We start from the raw sequence: 25,056 nt of genomic DNA, 5'->3' as shown, positions 1-25,056 counted from the left end.
AATCTGTTCTGCGATAGGAGGGCAGTGCACATATTTTTAGCTGGACCTGGCTGCCAAGAGTTCAACAGCTCCTGACTTAAAAGATTTGAACAGTTAGAGCATTCAGATAGAGGATTCAGATAGAGGATTCAGATAGAGCATTCAGTTATAGCATTCAGATAGAGCATTCAGATAGAGGATTCAGACAGAGGATTCAGATAGAGCATTCAGACAGAGGATTCAGACAGAGGATTCAGACAGAGGATTCAGATAGAGCATTCAGACAGAGGATTCAGACAGAGGATTCAGACAGAGGATTCAGACAGAGGATTCAGATAGAGCATTCAGATAGAGGATTCAGACTGGCATATAGCGTTGCTTTTTATAAAAGTTCAGTATATAAAACTTCTCTTGATCAAATGTTTGAACTTGACAGTATTCGTGCGGTTCTGTCGAGCCTGTCTAGACACGCATAAATGTTTGAGCACAGTCTTCAACACACACACACACACACACCAATCCATTTTAGTTTCTTAGCAAGAATACACTGTGTAATGCAGTACAGACCTGCAGCTTCTGCCTCAAGCCTTCTGAGACTATAGGTACAAACCTGAAAGACCATACCTGTTTGAATCTGTGTGTGTGTGTGTGTGTGTGTGTCTGTGAGTGAGTGAGTGAGCTGTGCAAAACGGAATGAGAGGAAAAAAGTAAAATACGCCTGAATGTCCTTCTTTCATCGTTTAGTTTTACAGGATAAGGCGGTTTAGCTCAGCCTCAGGCAAAGCAGCTTGATAACACAGTCATCTGGATTCAGTGGGAAAATAACTTATTTTTCATTTTCTGATTGATTAATAGCACTGGGTAATCTCTGACTAAAGCAGTCACGTCAACACGCAGACTAGACAAGATTTGTAGAAAGAAAAGCCAACATTCTGTATTTATATCCACAATAGCCAACTTTTCTCCCTCAGTGCAATCCACAGCTTTGAACAGGACCGAACATCATTTCAGTGTCATCTTTAGAATTCATAATTTTATACTTATATTTGCAAATTTTTTATTGTGTGTTAGTTGTGATAGTGTGTTTTAAATGATTTTATTTTGATGTTCAGATGTTAATTTAACACTTTAACGGTTAATAACATATTACATAAGCACATAACACACACACACACACACACACACACACACACACACACACACGTATGTATATTATATAACATTCATCTTAATTTGCAGGTAAGCACCGAGTTTTGCCAAATGACCCGTGTGTAGGAATATCTTATTCTCTATATAGCCTATATGTCCAGAAATACAATTTACAAAACACAGTATTTTTAAAATGCATTTGTCAAAGATAAATTTATATCTATATTTATATTCTATATCCATCTATCTACTCTCTCTCTCTCTCTCTCTCTCTCTCTCTCTCTCTCTCTCTCTATATATATATATATATATATATATATATATATATATATATATATAGTAGATAGATGGATATATACATGTATATGTGTGTGTGTGTGTGTGTGTTTGTGTGTGTGTGTGTGTGTTTTCCCCTATATGTCTAGGTACATTATGTGCCATTTGATAATTGTACGATTATTTTTAATAATAACATCTTCTATGTAAAATACTTTTCACTGCAAATATTTGGAACTAAAGTGGCACGAGTTAGTGTTTCATGCCTGTCATGACGCAGGGAAGAGATACTTTAACTGCATAATAACTTTAGCATTTAATGAGAGCTTTCAGATGCCATTTTTAAAAAAATCTCTCTTAAATTAATTACTATTGCAAAATACAGCAGCGCAGCCTGAACAACAAAACGACAGCTTAAATGCCACTTTAATCTGCAGTGTAACACAAACTGATATACTGTATGCATAGTATAATGATATTACTGGCGACTGTCGGGTGTACAGATAGGCCTAAGTCTGCTCTGAGTAATTTATGCTTGAGAAGACACGAACTGGAATTAGGAAAAGCTCCAAGAATGAAGCATGTTAGCCTATTCACACACCCTCAACACACAGCATTTACTACCATAGAACAAAAAGGAAAAAAAAAATATATATATCTCGTATATAAAAGTGTTTATTTGGACAGAACAGGTCTGAATATCTCAGGTAGAAGGCTATAAGTGGTATTCTGATAGTCAGGTTACTTAAGTCCCACACTGATGTCCACTGTCCTGTCTATAGACTGTACAGAAGCAGCAATCTTCCATTTCATTTTCCCCAAAGGAGTCTAATCCTCTGCCCTGCACCTTTCAGGCTGTATCACAAGCAGCCTACAGTCTTTCCATCTGGTAAAATCTTTGGCATGAGGCTGAGATATTTGCAGTGGAATCTGAGATGGAATTTAAAAATGTAATTGATTTTGACATAACGATAGACATAAAAACACACATAGACATAGCCCCATGATCGAAAAATATAGATGTGGGCCCTACAGTATATGTTACAGGTGTATGTTATGATGATACTAATTAGTGGTTATTTAATAGGAGTTTTTCAAACTTCTGTTCAGACACATCGATGTCCAGCGTTTCCGCACTTTTTAATCAGGAGTGTAAACGCAGTCCTGCGGTTCAGTCAGGTGTTAGTGTTAGTCCAGCTTCATGCCTCCCTCTGTCCTTCAGTTACTGTCGTCTTGGATGGTGGTGGTGGAGTGGTTGTACAGTCCCTGCGCCATCAGATGCAGCGCCAGGGAGTTTTTATAGCCGCTGGCTTTTTTGATCTTGGCGCGTTTGTTCTGAAACCAGATTTTGATCTGCGACTCGTTGAGGTTGAGCTCGTGCGCGAGGGTCTGCCGCCGCTGCTCGGTGATGTAGCGGTTCAGCTGGAACTCCGCCTTCAGCCGCTGCAGCTGCTCCGCCGTGAACGCAGTCCGGGGCCGCTTATTCTCCGCCTGGCTCTTCTTCCTCTTCAGTCTGCGGGTCCTTGGGCCTGGTGTGAGAACAACAAAGAGACGAATCCATGAATATCAAGTACTGAACCCAGGAAGCCAAACGAAAATGATAGAATGCCTGAAAAAAGATTATTAATAGTATTATTAATAAACCTATTATTATTATAATAAGATTATGGATATTATTATTAATAATCCTATTATCAGTATTATTAATGAAAGGTTAGATGGTGCTTATATTGACCAAATATTAATAAAATGACTTGTATGTCCGCCCAACCGCATATGTTATATTTACTACTACTACTAATACCACGATTGTTGTTGTTGTTATTATTGTTATTATTATTATTTTTTTATTTTTATTTTTATTTTTATTTTTATTTTTATTTTTATTATTATTATTATTGTTGTTGTTGTTGTTGTTGTTTTAGTCGTTGTAGTAATTATTTATAATAATAATAATAATAATAATAATAATTATTATTATTATTATTATTAGTAGTAGTAGTAGTAGTAGTAGTAGTCGTAGTAGTAGTATCTAGCCTGTTATTGTTATGTAATTATTATCAGAGTCTTGGAGCTGGAAGCACAACACTTCATTATAAGATCTTCGTTGTGAAGTGTGAGAAAAGAGATCTTTTAGGATATCCCCTTATTCACTGCAGTTTAATTTGAATGGCTGCTACTGTTCCACATTTACATCATTATTCTGTAATGTTTTTGGACACCAGGCTGCTTTTGTTTGCAGCTCTGAGATTCAAATATCAGGTGTGTGCCAAAGTGAATGAATGTGCATCCTCAGCTCGCCTGGCTTCTGAAGGAAGGACGATGAGGTCGAGTTGAGATGATTTAGATATCTACAGGTTAGATATGTGAATAACTAAAAGCCTTCCAGCTAAGAAAATTGCTAAATGGGTATGACTATACATACAAACAGTTTTTATAATAATAATAATAATAATAATAATAATAATAATAATAATAATTATTATTATTATTATTATTATTATTATTATGCTCAAAATGTATCATTTTAAGAAGGCTCATTGTCCCCTTATTTTTGCTTTTTTTCTTGCCTAAATCAAAGCGGTTAGGCTACTGGGTTTATTTTCAGTGACTCTACAGGGTTAAAATTAAACTGGCCTGGCAGTATTAACCGTTATAATGTCCCAGGCATTGCTCACATTTCACACGACTGCCTCTAAAACCCGAATCTCCATTCAGCATCTTATTTATCTCTAGATATTCTCGAAAATTAAACCCAGAAATTCAATTACTCGGAAATTAAACCCAGTAAGTGTACTCGTGTAAATTTCCTGATGTGCTTTATAAAGTGCATTCCAGTTTCTCTACACTGAACTCCTCAGGTTTCACTTGAATGACCTCAACACAGGACTGATCATAAGACTAATTAGTTGTGAAAAGTTTTCAACGTCTCATAAAACCAACTTTATGTGTGACCATCAAATTTCAGTGTTAGTTACTGTTAATGTAATACATAGGCTATAAATGTTCTTCAGTAACTGTCTGTTACTGTAACTGATGAGACACTAAAAGCATTCAGCATAATTTTCAACACATTAGTATTTAGAGAATAGACACTTACATTTCCTAATCAGAGATCTAATCAGAGATCTAATCAGAGATCTAATCAGAGATCTAATCAGAGATGAGTCAAGTCTCAGGACTAGGCAGTTCATGTGCTGGATAAGGGGCTAGACAGGCCAGTAACACACTTAGTAACACACTTTCTGTGCAAACTAACCAACAGTTCAGCAAGTTTATGTGCCTTATAAAACTTGACTTAACTTTGCCGACATCCTTTATTTTGATTCTGTAATTACTGCATATAGCAATACGGTCACATACATTACACTGATTTTGTAACTGAACCTTATATTAAGGTTATATATCTGAAGCAGCTTAAAACATCCAGGGCTTCTAGGGGGATCTTTTTTTTTTTTTTTTTTAAATATCGACAGCCGCCATTTCCAGAAACCAAATGGACTAAATCTTTTTTATTAACCAATAAACTTGGAACAAACCTGCGTTTTTAACCAATATCTTTTTATTTATTTACATAGTTGTACATTCGCTCCATTTAGAAATATCATGTTCTCCATTAGATTGAACTATCATACAGTACAATAAGCTTGGATTATAAACAATCACTGACCAATAGCTCAAACAAACTGACAGATAAACACCACAGAATAAAAGTCTGCAACCAAAACACGTAGATAATCGGGTTTTCTGCTGTTCATGTTTTTTATGGTGGTTTAAGATAAAAATATTAGGCTGATTATTAATCATTTCTATCACGACACATCAGCATGCTCCTCACACTGTCTTGTCGTGTGTATAGCCAGAAACACAAATCTATCCTTAATAACAATAGCTCCTTAATAACAACACTGCAGTAGTCTATTAGTTTCTTAATAATGCATGCACTCTGTTTATCATGCGATAGCGTGGTTAGGATATAGTTTTAGAAATTGGACATTGTGGTTACTTTTTTTCACACTTCCTATAACCAAATGACTATTTTCAAGTTTTGTGCGAACTGCAATAATTCACTGCACATCGAAATCACTAAACTTTACTATTATTATGCATTATTTTGCCGGTCCTAATATATTAAGGGTTTTTGTTCATGTTTTTATCCAGATGGTTATTTCACCAGTTTCCAGACACAAGCCAAGTCATGAGTCAGTCAGGTTCAAGTCTGAGTCCACTCTTAAGTCAGTGAAAGTGCGATGCAATCTCCATCTATACAGCTCAGAGATTTAGTCTGAAAATCATTATTACAGTTCTTAATCAAATATTAGATTGTTCTTATTATGCACAAATGCTGGTGAAATGATTAAGTAATGCCCGTATTAAAACATGCAAAATAATTTAAAACTATTTCCAATATTGCAAAAATCTGTAAGCAAAATTAATGTAAGTTAAAGCGCCTGCAGCTACATTTTGAAGTGTGTGGTTAGAATCTTCATCTGTTTACTCCGTTTAAAGAATAAAAGCCTGACACTGAACATGCTTTTCCATTCATCTACCATGTAGTAGGATATTTTAAGGTAATTGTAGGTAAATATTTATCCTCCTTGGCAAATATAATAGACATCTATTAGCACACGAGTTCATATTCAAATACATAAAAAATAATGATGGCATTTACTGGCAGGATTATATAGACCTATGGTCGCTAAATAGTTATTTGGCCTATATTTCTTAACAGCATAAATAGATTAACCTAGACCTATATGCATATCAGCTTACAAAAAATCCTAACATTGTAAATAAAACGTTTAACACATTAATGTGACAGCCAAAATGAAAGGTTTGCCAAACTTCCCAGTAGCCTAGTCAACTGTCACTCGCTTTTTATTTATTTATTTATTATGTTATTTAAGAATATGCTAAGGTAAACTATATTAAACCTCGTCTCTGTACCATTCCCCGAGTAGCTGGTGCTGGGAACTGAAGCAGCTGTAATGAGCTGTAGTCTTACCGGATGAAGGCCGGTCTGAGTATCTGGTGCAGTAAACCCAGGCGGGCCACAGAAGCCCGGGATGCTCCTTCCCGCCCGCCGCCTCTCCGCTGCTGAGCTCTGCGCCTTGCGCTGATTCTCTGCCATGCTCTGGCATTTTAGCTCGACTCGGTTTGTCCGCTCTGCACTCTCTCTGGCTTGATGGTGACGAGACCGAGGAGGAAGTGCAAGAGCAAACGCTGTCGGTGGAGTCTGGGCATGGAGTCCCGGGCGGCGCGGGCCTGTCCTGCCCGCCCCTGTCACAGTCATTAGGCCGCTCCCTGGCTCCTGTTCCCGGATCCTTCTTACAGCCAAAGTCAGGCCGGAGTATGTCATCAATGAAAAAGTTAGTGGTCCTGTGAGCTGGATGAAGTGCAGGCTGCAGCAGAGGCGGCGGTGGAGAGCCCAGGCTCAGGGACAGAGACGCACTGTCCGCTTCACTCGCGTCCCGACTGGAGGGATCGTGCGGATCTTCCATGACTGACCGCTGCTCTGTCTTTCTTCGCTTCCCAACAAGTGCACCAGTCCGGTCTGGAACCAGTTACTCTTTCCCGAATGGGACGAGGCATAAGGCGTTGAGGAACGTTATCTAAGAGGACGCGCTAATTGCCTGAGCGGATTGGAGCGCATTTTAACAGTCAGCTCATCGACACGCCTCGGAAACGGAGCCTGCGCGTGCTCTCCGCATCGGTGTTTTGACAGGACTGACAGCGCATGGTGCGCAGCCTTCCCGCACCCTCCGCGTCGTCTGCACAATTTATGACACCGGGGCAATCATGAACTCTGTTAGCCCAAGCGGATCTCTCTCACTCTTGGACTCACTGAAGGCGGAAACAACGTCAGCTCACTCTAGGCTTTGGGAGCCTATCTCAGAGCGAGGCTCTCTCTGCCACGTGCGTCTCCGTCCAATACCGAGTGTCTTCTTTTAGCCAGAGCTCCAGACGCGCTCAGAGCATTTCAGCTCAAAACAGCTCACACCAGCCTGCAGACTTTCCTTCTGACTGCACAAGTGCAGTGGGGTAATAAGCCTCAACAAATGAGCATACGCAGTGCTACCAGGCACGTGTGTGGGATAATATAATATAATATAATATAATATAATATAATATAATATAATATAATATAATATAATATAATATAATATAATAATTAATCCAATTTTATAGCCTAATTAGACCAATATAATATTAGCCTAGTAATGTAGTAGGTCTTATTATCAACGGGCTTAACAACAACAATAATATTAATAATGATAATAATAATAATAATAATAATAATAATAATAATAATACATGACACAATTAATAGTGATAAGACTGTTATGATTATGATTAGTAATAAGACTGTAATGACTCACTGAACATTCATAGGTTTATACATATATATAAATCTATGAATGTTTATATATACATATATATATATATATATATATATATATATATATATATATATATATATATATATATGAAAGCTAGGCACAGCTTTGTGGTGTAATCCGCTATGTCGGCGTGGGCAGATGGGCAGGTGGGCAAGTGGGCAGATAGGCAGATAGGCAGGTGGGCAGGTGGGCAGATAGGCAGGTGGGCAGATAGGCAGGTGGGCAGGTGGGCAGGTCTGAGAACTCTATCCCCAGCACTATTTGTTGGAAGGTAATTAAATTCTAATTAGGACACCAAGACTTGCCCGTTTTGTGAGTCAGCTCCATTCAGGCGCTTAATGGCCGAACAGCCTGCTATCTCTCCTGCAGGAAGCGCATCGAGAGCGTCCGTGAGAGATAATTTATAGGGTTTAATTACAGCGCATTCAGCGCGATCAGCTAGGCGTTCATCATATCCCAGTGAATAGAGTAGAGTGAAACCCGCCGCTTAATCAGGCGCGAGCGGGGACGAGCTTCCGCGGCACCGCGTTACGCAGACGCTGCGCACTGAGCCCGGGCTCACTGAGACAACATTTATACACCGGGCTTGACTGATTCTCAAGCGCTCAGTGATTAATGTCAGCGCGGTGTATCAAAACATGATAAATGTCGCTTTCAGCGCGATAAAACCTTGCTTAATGTGCAGCTAAATATGCTGCCCAGCTGGACCTGTTCCCATGAGAAATGACAGAAACAGAGAAAACTTACTGCTAATGCAGCACAAGTCTAAAGGCTATAGTGCAAATGATGGTAAATTCAACATGATGTAGTTTTCCCCTTTTAATTAATGCATATGGTTCATGATTATTAAAATTATTTAATTCAAGCAGCAGAGTGCTAAAGTATGATTTAATAACACGTTTAAAAATCTGTCAGTGTTCAACAGGAAAACAATAAGCCCAAAATAAAGGTTATAGATGATATATTAATTCTGTGACTGTGTTTTGCTCGCTGGTGAAAGTGTAGCATGCATGAGTACATCAGCAAGTACTCCGCTTTTTTTCTAGAAAGTTTCAATTGCTTCGTAATTTAATTAATTTAATTTTTTATTTTATTATTAGAATTATTCAGGGATCTTTAGGAGTTAGACCTGCTCTGTATGTAGTTTAAGGTAATGGTAAGAGCACTGTTACAAACTGCAGCATGCACGAGGGCTTCGTTTTATCGTGGATCCTCTGAGCTGTGCGTGAGTGCGGGTTTCTTCATGCGGGAAGAATGATCACCCTGCATTCACGCAACACACGTGGCTAAGATATTCTATTCTCTATTCTATTCTATTCTATAAAAATGCAAAAATAAAAAAAAATAAAAAAAAAAAAGAAAGGAAAAATATAGCCTACGTTATAAAGCATATCTTGTATTGGCAAAGTAAATTAAAAAAAAAAAAAAAAGTAAAAATATAGCCTACGTTATAAAGCATATCTTGTATTGACAAAGTAAATTATTTTTTTTAAAAAAACGACGTTTTGACTGAACTTCTGAATTTTTTGTATTGTTACGTTGCAGAACATTTCTTTGTGACTCACCACCAGGTTTAAAAAGCTCCCATGGCACTACGGTGAATAAAACAACAACAACAACAACAACAACAACAACAACAAACCTTTCACCTCTTTTCCTCCTTTCCTTTTTCATGTAAGCGCTCTTCCATTATCATCTAAAAATCATTCATCTGAAATCTGAAATGTTTGTAATATATTTGTATCTATATTATAACAGTTCGTTGACTCAAATGTAATGCGTTTTATTTGTTTGACTACAGACAAACTACTCAGACTTTTTAATCTATTTAGGCCTATTTTTGTTTTATTTTGACGATCGACCTAATGAACAACAAGCCACTGCGATTTCATAGGCACCCAGAGGTTATGCATAATAGAGACTCACTGCAACTATCAGCAAACGCAGGTGGATTTCACTCACCAGACATTATTATTTGGGGTAAAAAGGAAGATTGTCTTTATAACGGGAAGCTTGTCCTGTGCTTTGGTGTTACTGGATATGTTTCAGCCTACTTAGGCTAGAGGGAGAGAGAGAGAGAGAGACAGACAGACAGATAGCCTGTATTGTTGAATGCATGTACATTTGTTTCTGTTTATTTATTTCTGTAGTTATTTTCTAACTTGTAATGTCTAACTAGACTATATCCAAGCTTTGACAATATAAATGGTAATATTTTGCATGCCAATAAAGCAACCTTTTGACTTTGACTCTCTTTGAGAGAGAGAGAGAGAGAGAGAGAGAGTCAGCCTATATTTACGCATAAAAGGGTTTATTTAAAAAATAGAGAATATCAAGTTAAATTTTCCTTTTCGGTACAAAAAAAAAAAAAAGAAGAAAAAAAGAAAGGGTTGAACAGCCTGCGTGCAAGCACGTGGAGCAGAGAAATCCAGGGCTGAGTGTGGTGAGGTGTTGGTGAAAACCTCTCACTCCATCTAGTGGTGAATGAAAGTTGAGCTACAGCGCCATGCACCATGTTGGTGGAGCAAAATGACTGCAGTCTAATCAGTGAATGAATATAACAAGCTTTCTTTACAGGGTGTCATTAAGCATTAATCTTCCTACACAAGTACCAGGCTGCAGTTAAAGCCAATGGAACCAGTGTTATAGGTCTAATAGTTGCTGTAGGTGTGACATCTTTGAAATATTAACCTTTAACAATGACCTAGGTGCCATACAAGCATTACAAACCCCAAATTCACTTGACTAGTTTACAGGGTGACTGATCTACAAATGCACTTTCAGGACTTAAATGAAGCAATAATCATGATATTTGCTAGTTATTTTTATATTTAGAATTTACTCAAATTATGACGAGTTCTTCAAACCTAGGAACCTCTTTTATTTATCTATAATGAAATGGTCTAAAACAATGTGCTACATTACTGTAAAACTTATTAGAAGTGATTGAGAATAACTCTGACATTGCAATGCACTGTAATCTGTGTTAGATTTTGTCATTTATGAAAGGAGACAGACATCACATTAACAGAGTGTTAGCACTTGAATTAAAGAAGCCTACATGTCATTAGATCCTACATGTCATTAGATCTGAATAACACATATGGTTATGCATAGAGTCTGATATGTCTGTTGTTATACAATAAACAAAACAAACATCATATGAAAATTATTTTTGAGCAAATGGAATTTAAAATGATCAGTTTATACATGTAACTGTAGGAATAACAGCATATTAGCTAATACACTAAAAAAAAACAGTTTAAATCTAGAACCCTTAAAGGTTCTTCAGTCGTCTTTTTAAGGAACCCTTAAACGTTCTGTGTAGAACCAAAAACTGTTCTGTGTGGAAACCTACAAAGGTAGAACCCTAAGAACATAACCAAATAATCCTGAAGATCTCCATGAAGGTTTCCTGAGTGCAAGCAGTTTTTGATCTCAAAACAATATTTGTTATTACGAATGTTAATATTATATTAATTTTACACACTCTCCTTTACTAAAATGTTAAGATAAATTTAATGTGACACATCTTGTTAATTGTAATAATCTGTAATAATGACTGTAATAATTCTTTTGTCTTATTTAAGCCGTCTCCATAGACACTAGTGTGAAAATATTCATGTACCCAAAATACAAAAATACAGTAAATGAGAATTCTTGTTTTATAGTAAAATAATGACAGCAAGCTTAAAAATAGTTATGGATTGATTTTATTGTATTTCAGTATAAACTATCTGTTTGTAAGTGCATATTATTCATTCTATTTCTTATAGCTTTATCTTCTATGTCTCTTTTTTTGTTTGTTTGTTTGTATGAGGTGAGATATAGTGTATTACTTGCTTAATATTATTTCTCTGGTGTTAAGGAAGTTTTCACCACAGCCCTGACCAGAATAAAGCGCATACAGAAGTTGAATGAAAAATGAATTAATAGTGTTAAATTAGTAAATAATATTAAATAGTGTTTCATCCACTTTATTAAAGTGACATTGCCACTGCTCATATTACGGCTTTCACTGCTTTGTAGTATTGCTATAGTTATATAAGGTACAGACTGCAAAGAATAATAAGAAGCCAGAATGGTCAAAGGTTTTTATGTGAATGTAGTTGCATCATCATCATCTGTTTTTGAGGGCCACAGCACTCAAAAGAACAAAGTATTTTTTTTTCTGCTAACACACCTAACTAATTTACATGGCATTTACAAGTGCTTTTATCCAAAGTGACCCACAAATGAGGTGTACTGCAGTCCGAGCATCTCGCAGTGGATTCCATATAATAACATAAAAGTCAAAGCAGGTGTGCTGGAGCACAGAAAATGGTCAAGTCAGGTTTATTTATTTATTTATTTATTAAAAAGCGTGCTTTACATGCTTTTGCAAATGTTTACATGCTTTTTGAACACTCCCAGCTTTAGTCCATCTAAAAGAATTAAATAGGGTGAATTCAGGTATGCTGGGGCATCAGGTAAATTGGAACAGTTTAACTTAGCGGCAATTAGTTTTTGGGTTATACACATCATATCATTTAATTTTAGACTGATATTCAAGTTTATTATTTTTTTAAATCTAAATCTAGTATTGTGATGTTGCTGAAAGAAATAGATAATAAAATGTTACTTATCTTTTAATGATGTGATTTGTACATAATCTTTTCATACTGAACTTTAGAAAAGATTGGTAATAAATTTCAAAAATATGAGCTATAATTGAACATCGAATATTGAATATTAAATATATATAAACACGTTAACTTCTGTAAATAGTGAACACCCTGAGGATTTCAGAAATGTATCATGTGTTGGGATATTTGTTTTATTACAGGCAAGAAAGCTTAGACAATGTGAAAATTCAAAAACTGAATTCACCCTACCTTCTCCTAATAAATGCTAATATTGTCAGTTCCAATATTCAAGTCTATTATAAAAAAAAAAAATCAGCCACTAGGTGGTGGACTAGACTAAAGTTCCAACAGGAGTCTTGGCATCTTGCCACTTGGTCAATATTTGGTTCCTTTGGTTTCTGTCCTAAGGACAAGTTGGCCTTTTAATCTTGGCATTGTGAGCTAAAGATGTAAAGTGTTCTGGCTTCTTTGGCTGAAATCAATGTTTTTCATGCAGTATACTGAATGCACTTTGGTGTGAACTCCAGAGTTCAAGAAGCATCATATTAAAAAATCAATAAACTGGAGAGAAGCCAAATTTTTTTCTGCTTCAACATCCTGCTTTTGTGGTCAGGTCTTTTGCTTATGATTGCAATCAGATGAATTAGACACATTAACAATGCTGTTATCTTGGAAAAGATTGAGGCTGAAGTCACAGGTTGAGGTCATAAAGATGAATTGAGGTTTGAGATTTACTGGAACAAATAAAGTAAATTGTGCAGCTTATTTATATAGGACATACCAAGGTGTAAAAAGAAAAGGCGATGTTTCATCAATGTTTCACAGATGAAAGTTCTGACAAAATGTGCGTTTACTTTTTATGATGGCCTTAATTCAGTGGCAAAGACAGGTTGGCTGGCTAATTAACTTTAAAGCTATTGCAATTGTGATTTATATGATGATTTATATTACTGATTCTGTGGTAATAATATTTGTCCAACTAAAATTCAGTCATTCATTTTTTTCATCTTCAGTAACTGCTTTATCTGGGTCAGGGTTGTAGTGGATCCAGAGCTTATCCCAGGAATAGTTGGCACGAGGCAGGAATACAACCTAAATGGGAAGATAGCTCATAGCAGGGCACCATACACACATACTCGCGAAGTCATTCACACCCAAGGGCAATTATTGTAGCCAATCCAGAACTTGGACATGGAGAACAAACAGAACTCCACACAAACAGTAGTCCAAACTCAGAATCAAACCATCGACCCTGGAGCTGTGACATGACAACGCTACCTGCTGCACTCCAACAAAAACTTCAAAATAAAATGAAAGGCTTATTATTAATCAGATCTTAAAATACATGCTGAGGTTTGGTGCAGGTTTAAGGTGTTTTTTTAATTGATGTTACTTTGTGTTACATACTTTTGGAGTGATCTTGTGTGTTAGAAAAGTAGTATATAAATTAACCAAACAAACAAATTAATAAATAAGCTGACCCAAAGCAATGTATTTATCCTTGTTGTAATAATGTAATAGCTAAGGCACAAATACAGACAGGAAGGCAGACAGACAGCTCTTATTTATGTGTTTAGGGTCCCTCCAAATAAGAATGAGAGGCTGGAGGAGTAGAGAAAGATGAAGAAAGACAGAGACTGTCACAATGTTATCTTTAAATCTTCAACATGCATTACTGTATTACAATTGTGATTATTTAAAAAAAAAATCATTGTATACACTCAGTCCAATTTGCATGTGTGCCTATGTATGTGTATGTGTGTGTGTGTCTACTTGTGTGTCTGCTTGTGTGTCTGCGTGTGTGTATGTGTGTCAGGGGTGTGGGGGTGTTGGGTTGGTTGTTGTGGCCATTCAGGAACAAGCTATTCCAGCATCCTCACTGTGTTGGCAGTCATTCACTCCCATGCCTCTGTGTTTACAGTCAAATACGCTGGCCTCTGTTCCTACACACTGCAAGTCATCCAGCCAGATCCGGCCTGTTCCTGAAATACAGAAATTTAAAAAACAAATCTTGGGAGAGTTCCTTTTTTTTTTTTTTTTTTTTTGAAAAAACATCGAAATGTTAACCTGATTTTTAACTTGTGTGATTAAATAAATGAGTATAAGATACTGCTTTATAGAAACAGGAAGAAGCTGTAGTGACTCACCTGGTTGTGCTGTGAAAACACGTGTAGCTCGCTGGAAACCCAACATTTTACACAATACTGTGGCGTCCATAGTGTCAAAACTGTCATCACACACCGTGCCCCACTCTGAGTTATACAGTACCTCTACTCTGCCTGAATTAGAAGTGCCGATCAAGCGCACCTCTAGTGGAACAAACACAGGACAGACACAAATTAGATATTCTACAGATGTTAGATACAATCAAGGGGCTGGATATACACACACATACACACACATACAATATTGCAATATTGCCATAATAAATCCATTAGAAGTATAGTTACGTGGATTAGATCCTTTTTCTCCCTTATTTCCTTTAAGACCCTGGAGTCCTTGCTCTCCCTTTTGCCCCTTTGGACCCATAGAACCTGGAGGACAGAAATATAGCCAGATAAACACATTAACCATAGAACTAAAAAACACCCATACTGCATAAAACCATTTATACTAATATATATGCTGCACAGTCTACACATATATACATGAAACTTATATATGATACTTCTACACATACCTGTATCACCCTTTGGTCCTCGTAAACCAGAAGATCCTGCAAGATTGTGTGAGAGAGAGACTAGTAAGTAGTTCCTGAACATGTATAATGAATCTGAGAATAAATGTTCACATCAGTGTACTCACCAGTGTCTCCTTTACTGCCTTGAGCCCCTTTAATTCCAGATAAACCTGCACATTATGTATACTATAAATATACATTCATGATTCATTCATGATAATATTATAATTATGTAGTATATAAACCTAATGTCTGTAACATAATAATCAGTTTATTGTTTGATTTACCAGGTATGCCTCTGTCTCCCTTTGGGCCTGGAATACCTGGAGTACCTGGAGGAAATTGCATATTATTATAAAACGTCATACGTACACTATGTGTCATCCAATCATAGCTGTTGTGACTTGTGCTCTCCTTACCTACAGTGCTTTCTCCCCTGTCTCCCTTCTCTCCAGGTGAACCTTTCTGTCCAGGGGGCCCTTGAAGCCCATTTGGGCCCACTGGTCCAGGAGATCCTGAGAGTTCAAGACAAAGTTTACATTAACTGAGACCTCAGTTAGTACAAGGTTAATTCAGCTGGACTGGTAGTGAGTTTAAATAGAAATCATGAAGTTTTGCAGTGGAAAGGTGAAGGAGAATGCACAATTTGTTTGCCCATCACGTAGTTATATCACTTACTGTATATATATTGTTCTTTATTTAGGATAGAAATCAGTCAGCATTCTGATACTGCTCTTTTTTGAGAGTTTGGTCACAGCATGACATGTTGCTTGACAGACAATGCTTGATGACCGATTACGTGTGCAGTTCATTGATTTGTCTGGGTATAATGATGGTCAGCAAAAAAGTTGTATTAACTGACACGTTATATCTATGTCCTCTGAAAGTTCAAATGGTAACTTGCACAAACTGATTAGCACCAAGTCAAGATTCTACTACTGGACCATTGTTTTGCCTGGAGATTGGAGACATTCTGCACCCTTTGAGATCAACCAGTCCCCAGTGTGCAAACAATGCTGCCACGTACACCTTAAGGGTATAGACCAGAAAGAGATGCTTCTAGCTGACTCTGCTAAAAATTATTATTTGCAATGCAAGATAAGGCAGTTATGCACAGTGTTTCACACTACAGTGAGAAAACTTTCTACATGCTTACATACAACTGGCATACACGTAGATGGAGCATGCACACTCATGTTCCTGACCAACTGCAAAAATGCCAGTATGTTGTGGTCTGTCTTATAAAAGGTGTGTGGTTTGCTGTAACACTGTCAGCCATTCATCTGTGACCACAGGTCTGATCTGGTGAGTAGTATGTACAAAGGGCCTGTCAGTAAAATGAACAAGAGGCAAAACCATGGTCTGTGCGGTGGCACCAGCATGGCCATTGATTTATTGTGCATCTCCATCCATCATCAGCTGTTGCATCTGCTGAAACCCAACTTCACAGAAATAATGGGTTCAATAGATATAAACAAATAGAAATAAACAAATGAATATCGCCCATACACTGAATTTAATGAGCCCCATTCTGTCTCATTCTGTTTGATCTATAGAGTTCCATCATTTTAGTGCATGCAATAGTAGTGTTGGGCTACATAATCAGAACAAAAGTAAGTTTGTCTTTCAGAGAGAAGGAGGTGGCCTGTCCAGGTATTAGCAACAGGTGACACAGAATGCACAGTGTGTCTGCAGTAATGGCCATCATATTACTAAGGGCCATTCACCATATCATAAAACTGTGTCAGCTCATTTTTATTAATCTGCATGCCACAGAGATTCATCAGCCTGTACCACTAGTAAAGGCACTCACTCTTCCCAGGGCTGAGCAGCCAAGCCTTCTGCTATTTCTGCTCCTGCTGTGACAATGCAGCAATGGAGCTAATTATCTTTCTTCATTAGGGGCTCTGCGGCAGTGTCTACTGTATGCTTCACTCCCTGCTGTGACCACACACATCAGAGGAATGATAATGCACATAGTCAGTAGTATTAACATTAATAATTAATAATTATTAATAATTACATTAATAATGCCAATAGCAATGCTTCATGCATTGCTATTGGCATTATGCTGCAGTTAGGACAAAGCTCTGTAAGTACCTGTCAAAGAAGCTCATTCCAAGAAGTTGGAAAAGGTCAGTATTTCACAAGTTATGAATATAAGATTTTATAAAATTTAGAAATTTGTTACTCCGCTTCCGCAGCACCCACACTGCTACTATTAGCTACAAGAAGCAAATAATTAGAGCAATACGTTTAGCATCTTGAATTCACTTCCTCAACTCCTTGATAAGATGAGAATGGGAAAGTGGACAAGCTTGATGTAGCAGGGACCTTTCATAGGCTACCCATATGGGGTCATAGTCGATGTTACAGGATGATGACTCCGTGACTGTCATGAGGATATTGGTATTCATCAGAGAAATGACCAAATGGAAATACTCCACTAGTTCTGAAGGAAATCTTCCTAGTGGTCCAGAATGAAAGTAACTGGAACAACCATAATCATGCTTCTAGCATATGTTGTTTACAAAAGTGTTGAAAACATAAGCCTCTAGCTGCAGTTTCACATTTTTTCTCTTGGGAACAGAATTTCACATTTATCACTTGAAAGTAGATGTGTTGAAATTAAAACTGTCTGTAGAACAAAGGACTTTAATGCAACCCAGACAGCCTTCTCTTTTTCAGAGTGTTATAACAGAGGATACATTTTTTCTGAATATTTATGACATAAGATTATTGCTTTGGCAGTAATGTACTCTATCCTGTGAAAAGTACCGCAAGAGTGGGGTGTTCATATGGAATGTTATCTCATTCTCACCTCTTGGCCCTGGAACTCCTTGTGGTCCTTGTGAGCCTGGTATTCCACTAGGTCCTAGAGAAAAGGTGGAAAAAAAACATTGTATACAGAGGACTTGATAAATAGTATGCTTTAAAAAAAAACTTTATTAGGAAGGTGGTGATGTCCTTGATCACCTGTTGGTCCGGTGTTTCCTGGTGGCCCAGCACTACCTGGTTCTCCTGGCTCACCTTTTGTACCAGGAAAACCTGGAGAGAATAGACAGTGGGATTAGATTAAATTTTTAATGTTATGTGAATGCAAATAAAGTTTTCAAACACACCTTACAATCAAGGCATTTTTAATTATTTTTGGAAATTATAGAGATGTATAACAACTGACAACTTATTGAGAAGCATTTTAGGTGAACACAAACCTTGTACTCCACTAAGTCCTTTTTCACCCTTAATACCAGGGCCACCTGGAGAGGAAAGAGGAGAGAGATGAAAGAGATTACTGAGAGATTTACAGGGCAGGAAGATATATGTGCAGGGTAGAACCTGCAGTATCTTTATAGAATCATACTACTGACTACAGAACAAAGCTTTACAGTTCATATTAGATTTGCAGTAGAATTAGGTGGTGGAGGCATTATGGTTTCAAATTTTCTGTGCATCCGTCTGAGATTCTCTTTAGAACAATAACTCAGCAATGAGGAGTTGAATGTTTGTAGGATTTATATGGAATTATCATTGTTACCAGCAGATGAACTCATTAGATTTTGAAATTAATCCAAACAGGGTCAAGGTCACAGCAAGGTCAAATGTCTTAAATAGCTTTTCATTAATAGCTGCCTTCCTGTTTGATGTATATTTTAAGGGTATTGCAGGCATACAAATTAGAAACAAAAAATGCTACACTTGTTTGCTGTGGAGGCATCCCAGCTGACGCAACTGGCGTCAAGTACTACATGACCTGATTTTAAAGTCCAGTCAGATGCTAATATACAGTATAACTATGAGTTAAGGATGTAACCACTTAACTGGCTCTGTGAATTCCCTGTTAGCAACAAAACAAGGTTTTTCTTACATGAGAAATCTCTGCTTTGTTATTATCTCTATAAATTTATATATGGAGTTGTTTAAGGTGCTCAGAAGCAATGCATGCAATGCTTTACTACCAGCGGGGCCTGAGATCCCAGGCGGGCCTTCTGGTCCTCTAACGCCTGTCTCTCCTTTCTGTCCCTTTGGACCCATGGCTCCAGGCTCACCTGCTTTACCTATACAAAGTGTAGGCACAAAGACATGTGCAAATTTGCATAGTACGTACATAGAGCAAGTTTGTTACACAATAAACAGATAAACACATACACACTGACAAAGCCAGGTTATTCCATATTTCACATACTGACCTGGTGATCCAGGCTCTCCTTTAAGTCCTGGTGATCCTGGGAGTCCATTTAAACCATTAGCACCAGGTGGACCTGACACAAAGAGACATAAGCCACAAGGATAAGATTATAAGGCTATAAGAGATGGTTGGTTTCCACTCTAAAATCAAATATACTTAAACTTTACTTAGAAACAGGTTTCAATACTAAAACAACAAAGAATCAAAATGAAATAAGCACAGTGCCTCATTAGTACCCTCACTGTGTACATTACTTTGTACCTGCTGATCGTCTGAAAGGTGCAAATGCAAGTGCAAAATATAATTAAAATACCAAATTATAGGCAGTTCTACCAATTACCCAAATCACTTCAAATATCAAAAAGTCTATATAATAATTCTATATAAAAATAGTTATTATTATACAACCACCAAAACACATAAACCCTTCTTCTGCCTGTGAATCCCCTTTATTGCATATAGGTGTGTGTAAATAAGAAGAAATGAAGAAAATGTGAAGAAAACGTTTTTGATTCATATTTACAAAGACTCTGCATTTTTAACATCTTTTTTTCACCTCAATACTCTCAGGTGAACATAACCTAATCCTCTATGACCTGAACATAATCTCTGTAATAAAAAACTGATTTTTAAGGTCATCTAAGGCTTAACATACTTAATCATTCATGTTGAAAATAGCTGCTTTTAGTAAATAATTCAATGGATCATTTGGACTCCAGGAGTAGTAAGGGGATAAAGGACAGAACATGCATGTTCATTACTTCTGCATGTAATCCTGAGATTACACACTCCAAGACAGAACTGGTCAGCAGGGGGCACTGTACACACAAACTTTACTGAGCAAATTCAAGCTTGAGGATATTTGGAGTCAGTTTAAACTTGATCAAGTCTACATGGAATAGATAGGTAAAGTCATGTATAATGTGTCATTCTGGTTATGACCAGGAAAGGGGAAGATATATAGGTGGGTTAAGAGCAGAATACAGATTTAACACTTTTGTTTATGTTTGGGGCATTGAGAAAATTTAGAGGGCTACTAGAGCCTTGCTTTGGGGAACTGGAATCGCAGGACTGGAGAGTGTGGTCAGGTTGCTGTGGTGCTGTGATGCAGTGTGTTGGTAAGCACTAGTTTAATAGGGAACTCACCCACCGAACCTTGCAACCCTGTGACTCCTCGTGGTCCAGGAGGTCCTGGAGGTCCAGGACGTGCTATTGAAAAGAAGAAGAAAAAAAGTGGGATCTAAGTGCATAAGTATCTCATGTGGTCCATGTATAGTGGCTGAATGCATATAATTTATGCTTTACAAACACACTACATACACAATGTCATTTTATTCATTTTAACAGTTAAAGATGCAGTTTGAAATCTTTAAAGTGTTTATAGATCTATAATAATAATTTGATTTGAAAATGCTTAAAACAAATTGTGATTTGCAGCACTGTCATGCAAGCGATTTGGCTAATTTGTTCATTTCAGGCTTCCATTTAAAATTTTCCAGCCCAGAAATTAGATCCTACCCCAGCCAGAACAGGTAGGCTTCAGATATTTCCTTAACAGGAACCCGTGAGACATGCATAGGTTGAACAAAGGAGATAAGAGGAAGTCAAAGTTTTCTTTCAATTGCAATTTGCATCATAGGCAGAAGGGGGCTCTAAAAATTGCAAACTGCTACTTTAGTAGAGGCCACAAAACAGAACATCCTCTGAGTTTTAAATCCATGGCAAAATTGACTGTTTACTGGAATTCTCAAAATAACTTTTAATAAAATGTTAATTATAAACAGAATGAAGAAAATATGATTATACAGTGCAGGTACAGCTCTGCTAATGGTAAAATACTTTTATGCACTTTTTTTTTTTTGTGTGTGTGTGTATGTGTGTGTGTGTGTGTGAGAGAGAGAGAGAGAGAGAGAGAGAGAGAGAGAGACCTTTCTGCTGACTGATGTTGTCCACTTGATGCTGTAGCTGGAGAGAACTGGAATTAAGTACGTACATTTGTGACATCAGAGACTCCAGACCTCTCTCATCCCCACACAGGTTGGACAGGCAATGCTATAGGAAGTCCAGAATTCTCTCAATTAAAGCTGTATTTGTATGTTTGTGTGTGTATTTGTGGGCGAGTGTGTGTGTGTGCGTGTGTGTGTGTGTATTTTTACCTTATCTAAATGAGAGCTCTGTTGTTTTAAAGTGGAGAATGCTTCATGATCTGCATTTTGTTTTCTTATCAGTTCAGAGTGAACCCATGCCTCCAGAGTGAAGACTACATACACAAATAAACAAAAAAAAATAGACCAAAACTATATTTAATTAAATCACCTTTAATTAGATTCTCTGAAACATATCATGACCTTAGCATCATCTTAATATTATCTGGTATTTTGGTTTAAAAAAATTGTAACTTTATAACTGCAACATTCATTTGGCATTATTTTTACTTGATTTTACCTGATTAATATTTGAAGGGTCATTTCAAATTATATGACCCAAAAAAGCATCATGATCTGTTAAAATGGTTTTATGTGTGCTAAATGAGTTGAATAAATGTAGGATAAAATGGAATCTGAGTCTTTGTCTAGCATCTTAACTGTTAGTAAAATGTGTTAATTTTCTGAGATTACTATTGATATTGGCACAATAAAATCCAAGTCATTTTATTACAAGGTCCACAAATGAGTATATATTAATACTTAACTAATTGTGTACAAATCTAGATAATGTAAATTAACTTTTTAATACTGCAAGTCACAATATTAATTGACAGGATGAATTACAGTAAACTACCTTCAGTTAAGGCCAATTAAGTTGTTATTTATTCCTTTATTCCACTATTAAACCCAGCTTAGATGTCAAAACCATTATCTCTAAACAAGACCTTGCAAACATGCATTTCTAATCATTAGAAGATTGACAGAAGATGATAACATTTATTTAAAATGTGTGTGTGTGTGTGTGTTTCTTATGAGATTTGAAGAACTGTGTTTGTGAAGGACATTTTTGCTGAGGATTTAACCATTTGGATTACTGGAATATACAATAATAAGTGGACACTTCACACTAAAAAGAGCATAAGAACATACAAGTAAAACTCAATTTAATATGTCATATACAATGATAGTTTTGTGTGCATTATATAAATAAATAACTATCAAAGAATAAATGCCTGCATTTCAAAGTATTATGTTCTGTTAAGTATATTTTCAGTAAATTCCATTAGCAGATAGGACTTTATGCACAGTAAACATGTAACTAAAAGTGTAACTTTTACTGACTTTATGTATATAAAAGTGTTTTACAGTCTTTATGCACAGATGGTGCTTTACCTTTGTAAGCCAGGAAGACATTCAGTCCTAGTAATAGAAGCAGAAATATAACAATCACTGGAACACTGCATGCCCTTCCTGATGACTTACTACGCTTTACATCTGCAAAAGGATCATAAGCACAGGATGACACATACAGTCAAAATAGAAAGCATTGTGATTTAGCACCTGCTGTGATCTGCTAAACTGCAGTGTTCTCCAGTTGTATCACTTGCAATAATTCAATAATAATAATAATAATTATTATTATTATTACTACTATTATAGTAATAATAATAATAATGATGTAAACTTAGTAAAGGCCCCAAGCCAGCATCATTGTCTGTACAACATTCCAGACTGTGCTTTTCAGAACTTTTTCTGAACATTTTCCAAACAAGTAAATTTTTCCACCAATGCGAAAGACATCCCTATGTAATTTTTTTAAATAAGCTTAAACAAATTCTTATTCTTTACTACTTATATTATTTTTAATTTGCTTCCATATTATTGCTTCCCAATAACTCTGCTTTTGCCTTTAACCACATCCTGTATAAATGTGGTTGCACATGTAAAAATTCTATGAGAAATACCAAGAGCAAAAAAAAAAAACTCAAAATATCTTTCAACATAAAAGAGACAGATGGTTGTTGACCAGCACAAATCATGTAATGCATTTAAAAATAGGTTTAAGCATAATAAGATCTACAACAGAAGGCTTCTGAAACAGAGCACACTGTCCCCCACACAGTGAAGAGGATGGTGAAAAAGGGAAAAAGTCCCAAAGATTTTTAGTTTTAGAATGGCACAGTTTATTCTTATGGGTGTCAAGTTTCAAAATCACCTGTTAATCACCTGTTAATTGCCACTTTTATAACAACAAATTGTTTGGAACCATTGCAAGGAAAAAGCCCTTCCTGAGAGTATCTCGAAAAATGCAGCTCCTGAACATCACCAAAGTTATTAAAACTACTATATCACATCACATGATGAGTAACCAATCCACCTTCAGGTATGCTCTTTGTAGTGGAACTAAAACAGATGTGGATATGCGGACATGGGAAGAAAGTCTGAAACTCCGCACAGAGAAAAACCCAAGCTAAGCATTTGTGCAAATGAGAAACAAAGCATGCAAATGAGAAACAAAGCATCAAAGTGATGATTATTTTTAGAAGAAGTTTAAACTTACCCAAACTATTTTATTATACAAAAAATAGCTGAAAAATCATCTTATAAATGATTACATTGAAATCACATCATTTCAACATTTTAGAATTTTGTGACAGAATTACATGTGGTTTGCAAGTTTGCCGTTCCAGTCCATTTTTTGTGTAAAATACTTTGGCTCAAAACCTACCAGTGATATATGGTGGTAGTCTTGACAATTGCATTTACGATGCATTAAGAGAATAGCAGATGTGATGACTGACAGTTCAGGACTGGTGCTCAAACTGGAATTAACCCAGAACTTCTCTACAGTTCTGATTTTGGTGCGTGTGATACTTACCAGCTGTCTGGAAATTATAGCGGCCTGAGCTGGAGAAATTCATGTCTGCACCATAGAGTGGGTTTTCTTTGCAAAATATTGTGTCTTTGTCCTGATTTTCATCTAGTGCTGTCTCCATCTTCTTCACTACAACAGTCAGTGGATGAGAGTAGAGACTGCAAGAAAAACTGTAGATTTAAACAGTTCTCACAAGCTGACTCGACAAATTAGAAGTCATTTGACTATGGACACACATAAGAAAATAATTTCCTCAAAAGCTTTACCTCAGAAAGAGGAACTGAAACATCACTTTTACAAACAGTACTGTTCTGTTCTCCATCATTATGTACACATTTTTATTATAGAATAATTATTCTTAGTTTTATGTGCAATGTTCATGCTAAAGATCAATGACATTTAGAGAGTAAGAGGACATTTTGAGGATGTGAAACACAAAAATTGCACCACAACTTTCAGTTCATCCCTAGAATGGAAACCGATACTACAGGGGTCCCAAAAATCTGTATACATAGGGGACTATGTATGTCAGCACTACGTCAATTGTGGCTTTGTAAGTAAATGTTCGTCCACTTCTCGGTTGGTCCGCAACACTTCCAGCCTTTTTCGAATTTGTTAATAAGTTTGGCAACAGTGTCGTGTGTGATGTGCTTGCCATGTTTCCTGTTAATGTCCTTTGCAACCTTGCGAAAGCTTCTTGATTTCACTATGCTCTTCTTTTGTAAAGGCATTCTTAAAACTATCTGAAAAAAATATATATATAATATGAAAATAATATGTAAGTATGAAAAATTTTGGAAGACATTTTGCTCAAAAGTGTGATTTTTGGGAGAGCTTGTATAAACCATAAATTAACTCATTAATAAAAGTCTAAACTTATAAAATCTCACTAAAAATGAACTAAATGTGTGTGTAGTGCCCTGAAATGGACTGGTGCATTCCTGTCTTGTCCTC

The 25,056-nt window shown here is 36.6% G+C and overlaps 2 protein-coding genes across 2 annotated transcripts; both read right to left on the bottom strand.

The window, feature by feature from the left end:
* Positions 1 to 1,572: 1,572 nt before the first annotated feature.
* Positions 1,573 to 7,283, bottom strand: en1a (engrailed homeobox 1a). Its single transcript, XM_026912922.3, is given in 3 exon segments — positions 1,573 to 2,933; positions 6,410 to 6,914; positions 6,916 to 7,283. Coding segments are annotated over 3 exon segments (897 nt in total). The 5' UTR covers positions 6,997 to 7,283; the 3' UTR covers positions 1,573 to 2,622.
* Positions 7,284 to 13,784: 6,501 nt separating this feature from the next.
* Positions 13,785 to 24,439, bottom strand: marco (macrophage receptor with collagenous structure). The gene is made up of 18 exons (XM_026912855.3): positions 24,369 to 24,439; positions 24,106 to 24,260; positions 22,620 to 22,721; positions 21,456 to 21,559; positions 21,228 to 21,351; positions 20,446 to 20,508; positions 19,301 to 19,372; positions 19,070 to 19,168; positions 18,326 to 18,370; positions 18,087 to 18,158; positions 17,932 to 17,985; positions 15,530 to 15,625; positions 15,398 to 15,442; positions 15,236 to 15,280; positions 15,111 to 15,146; positions 14,881 to 14,964; positions 14,578 to 14,739; positions 13,785 to 14,412 (listed from the first exon to the last, which is right to left on the bottom strand). The coding sequence occupies exons 1-18, from the start codon at positions 24,425 to 24,427 to the stop codon at positions 14,282 to 14,284; spliced, it is 1,548 nt and encodes a 515-aa protein (XP_026768656.3). The 5' UTR covers positions 24,428 to 24,439; the 3' UTR covers positions 13,785 to 14,281.
* Between the last annotated feature and the right edge of the window lie 617 nt (positions 24,440 to 25,056).

This window comes from Pangasianodon hypophthalmus, chromosome 5 (assembly GCF_027358585.1).
Source record: "Pangasianodon hypophthalmus isolate fPanHyp1 chromosome 5, fPanHyp1.pri, whole genome shotgun sequence".
In the NCBI taxonomy this organism is placed as follows: Eukaryota; Metazoa; Chordata; class Actinopteri; order Siluriformes; family Pangasiidae; genus Pangasianodon; species Pangasianodon hypophthalmus.
Note: the sequence above shows the minus strand (reverse complement) of the source record. Positions and strands in the feature narration are given on the sequence as shown.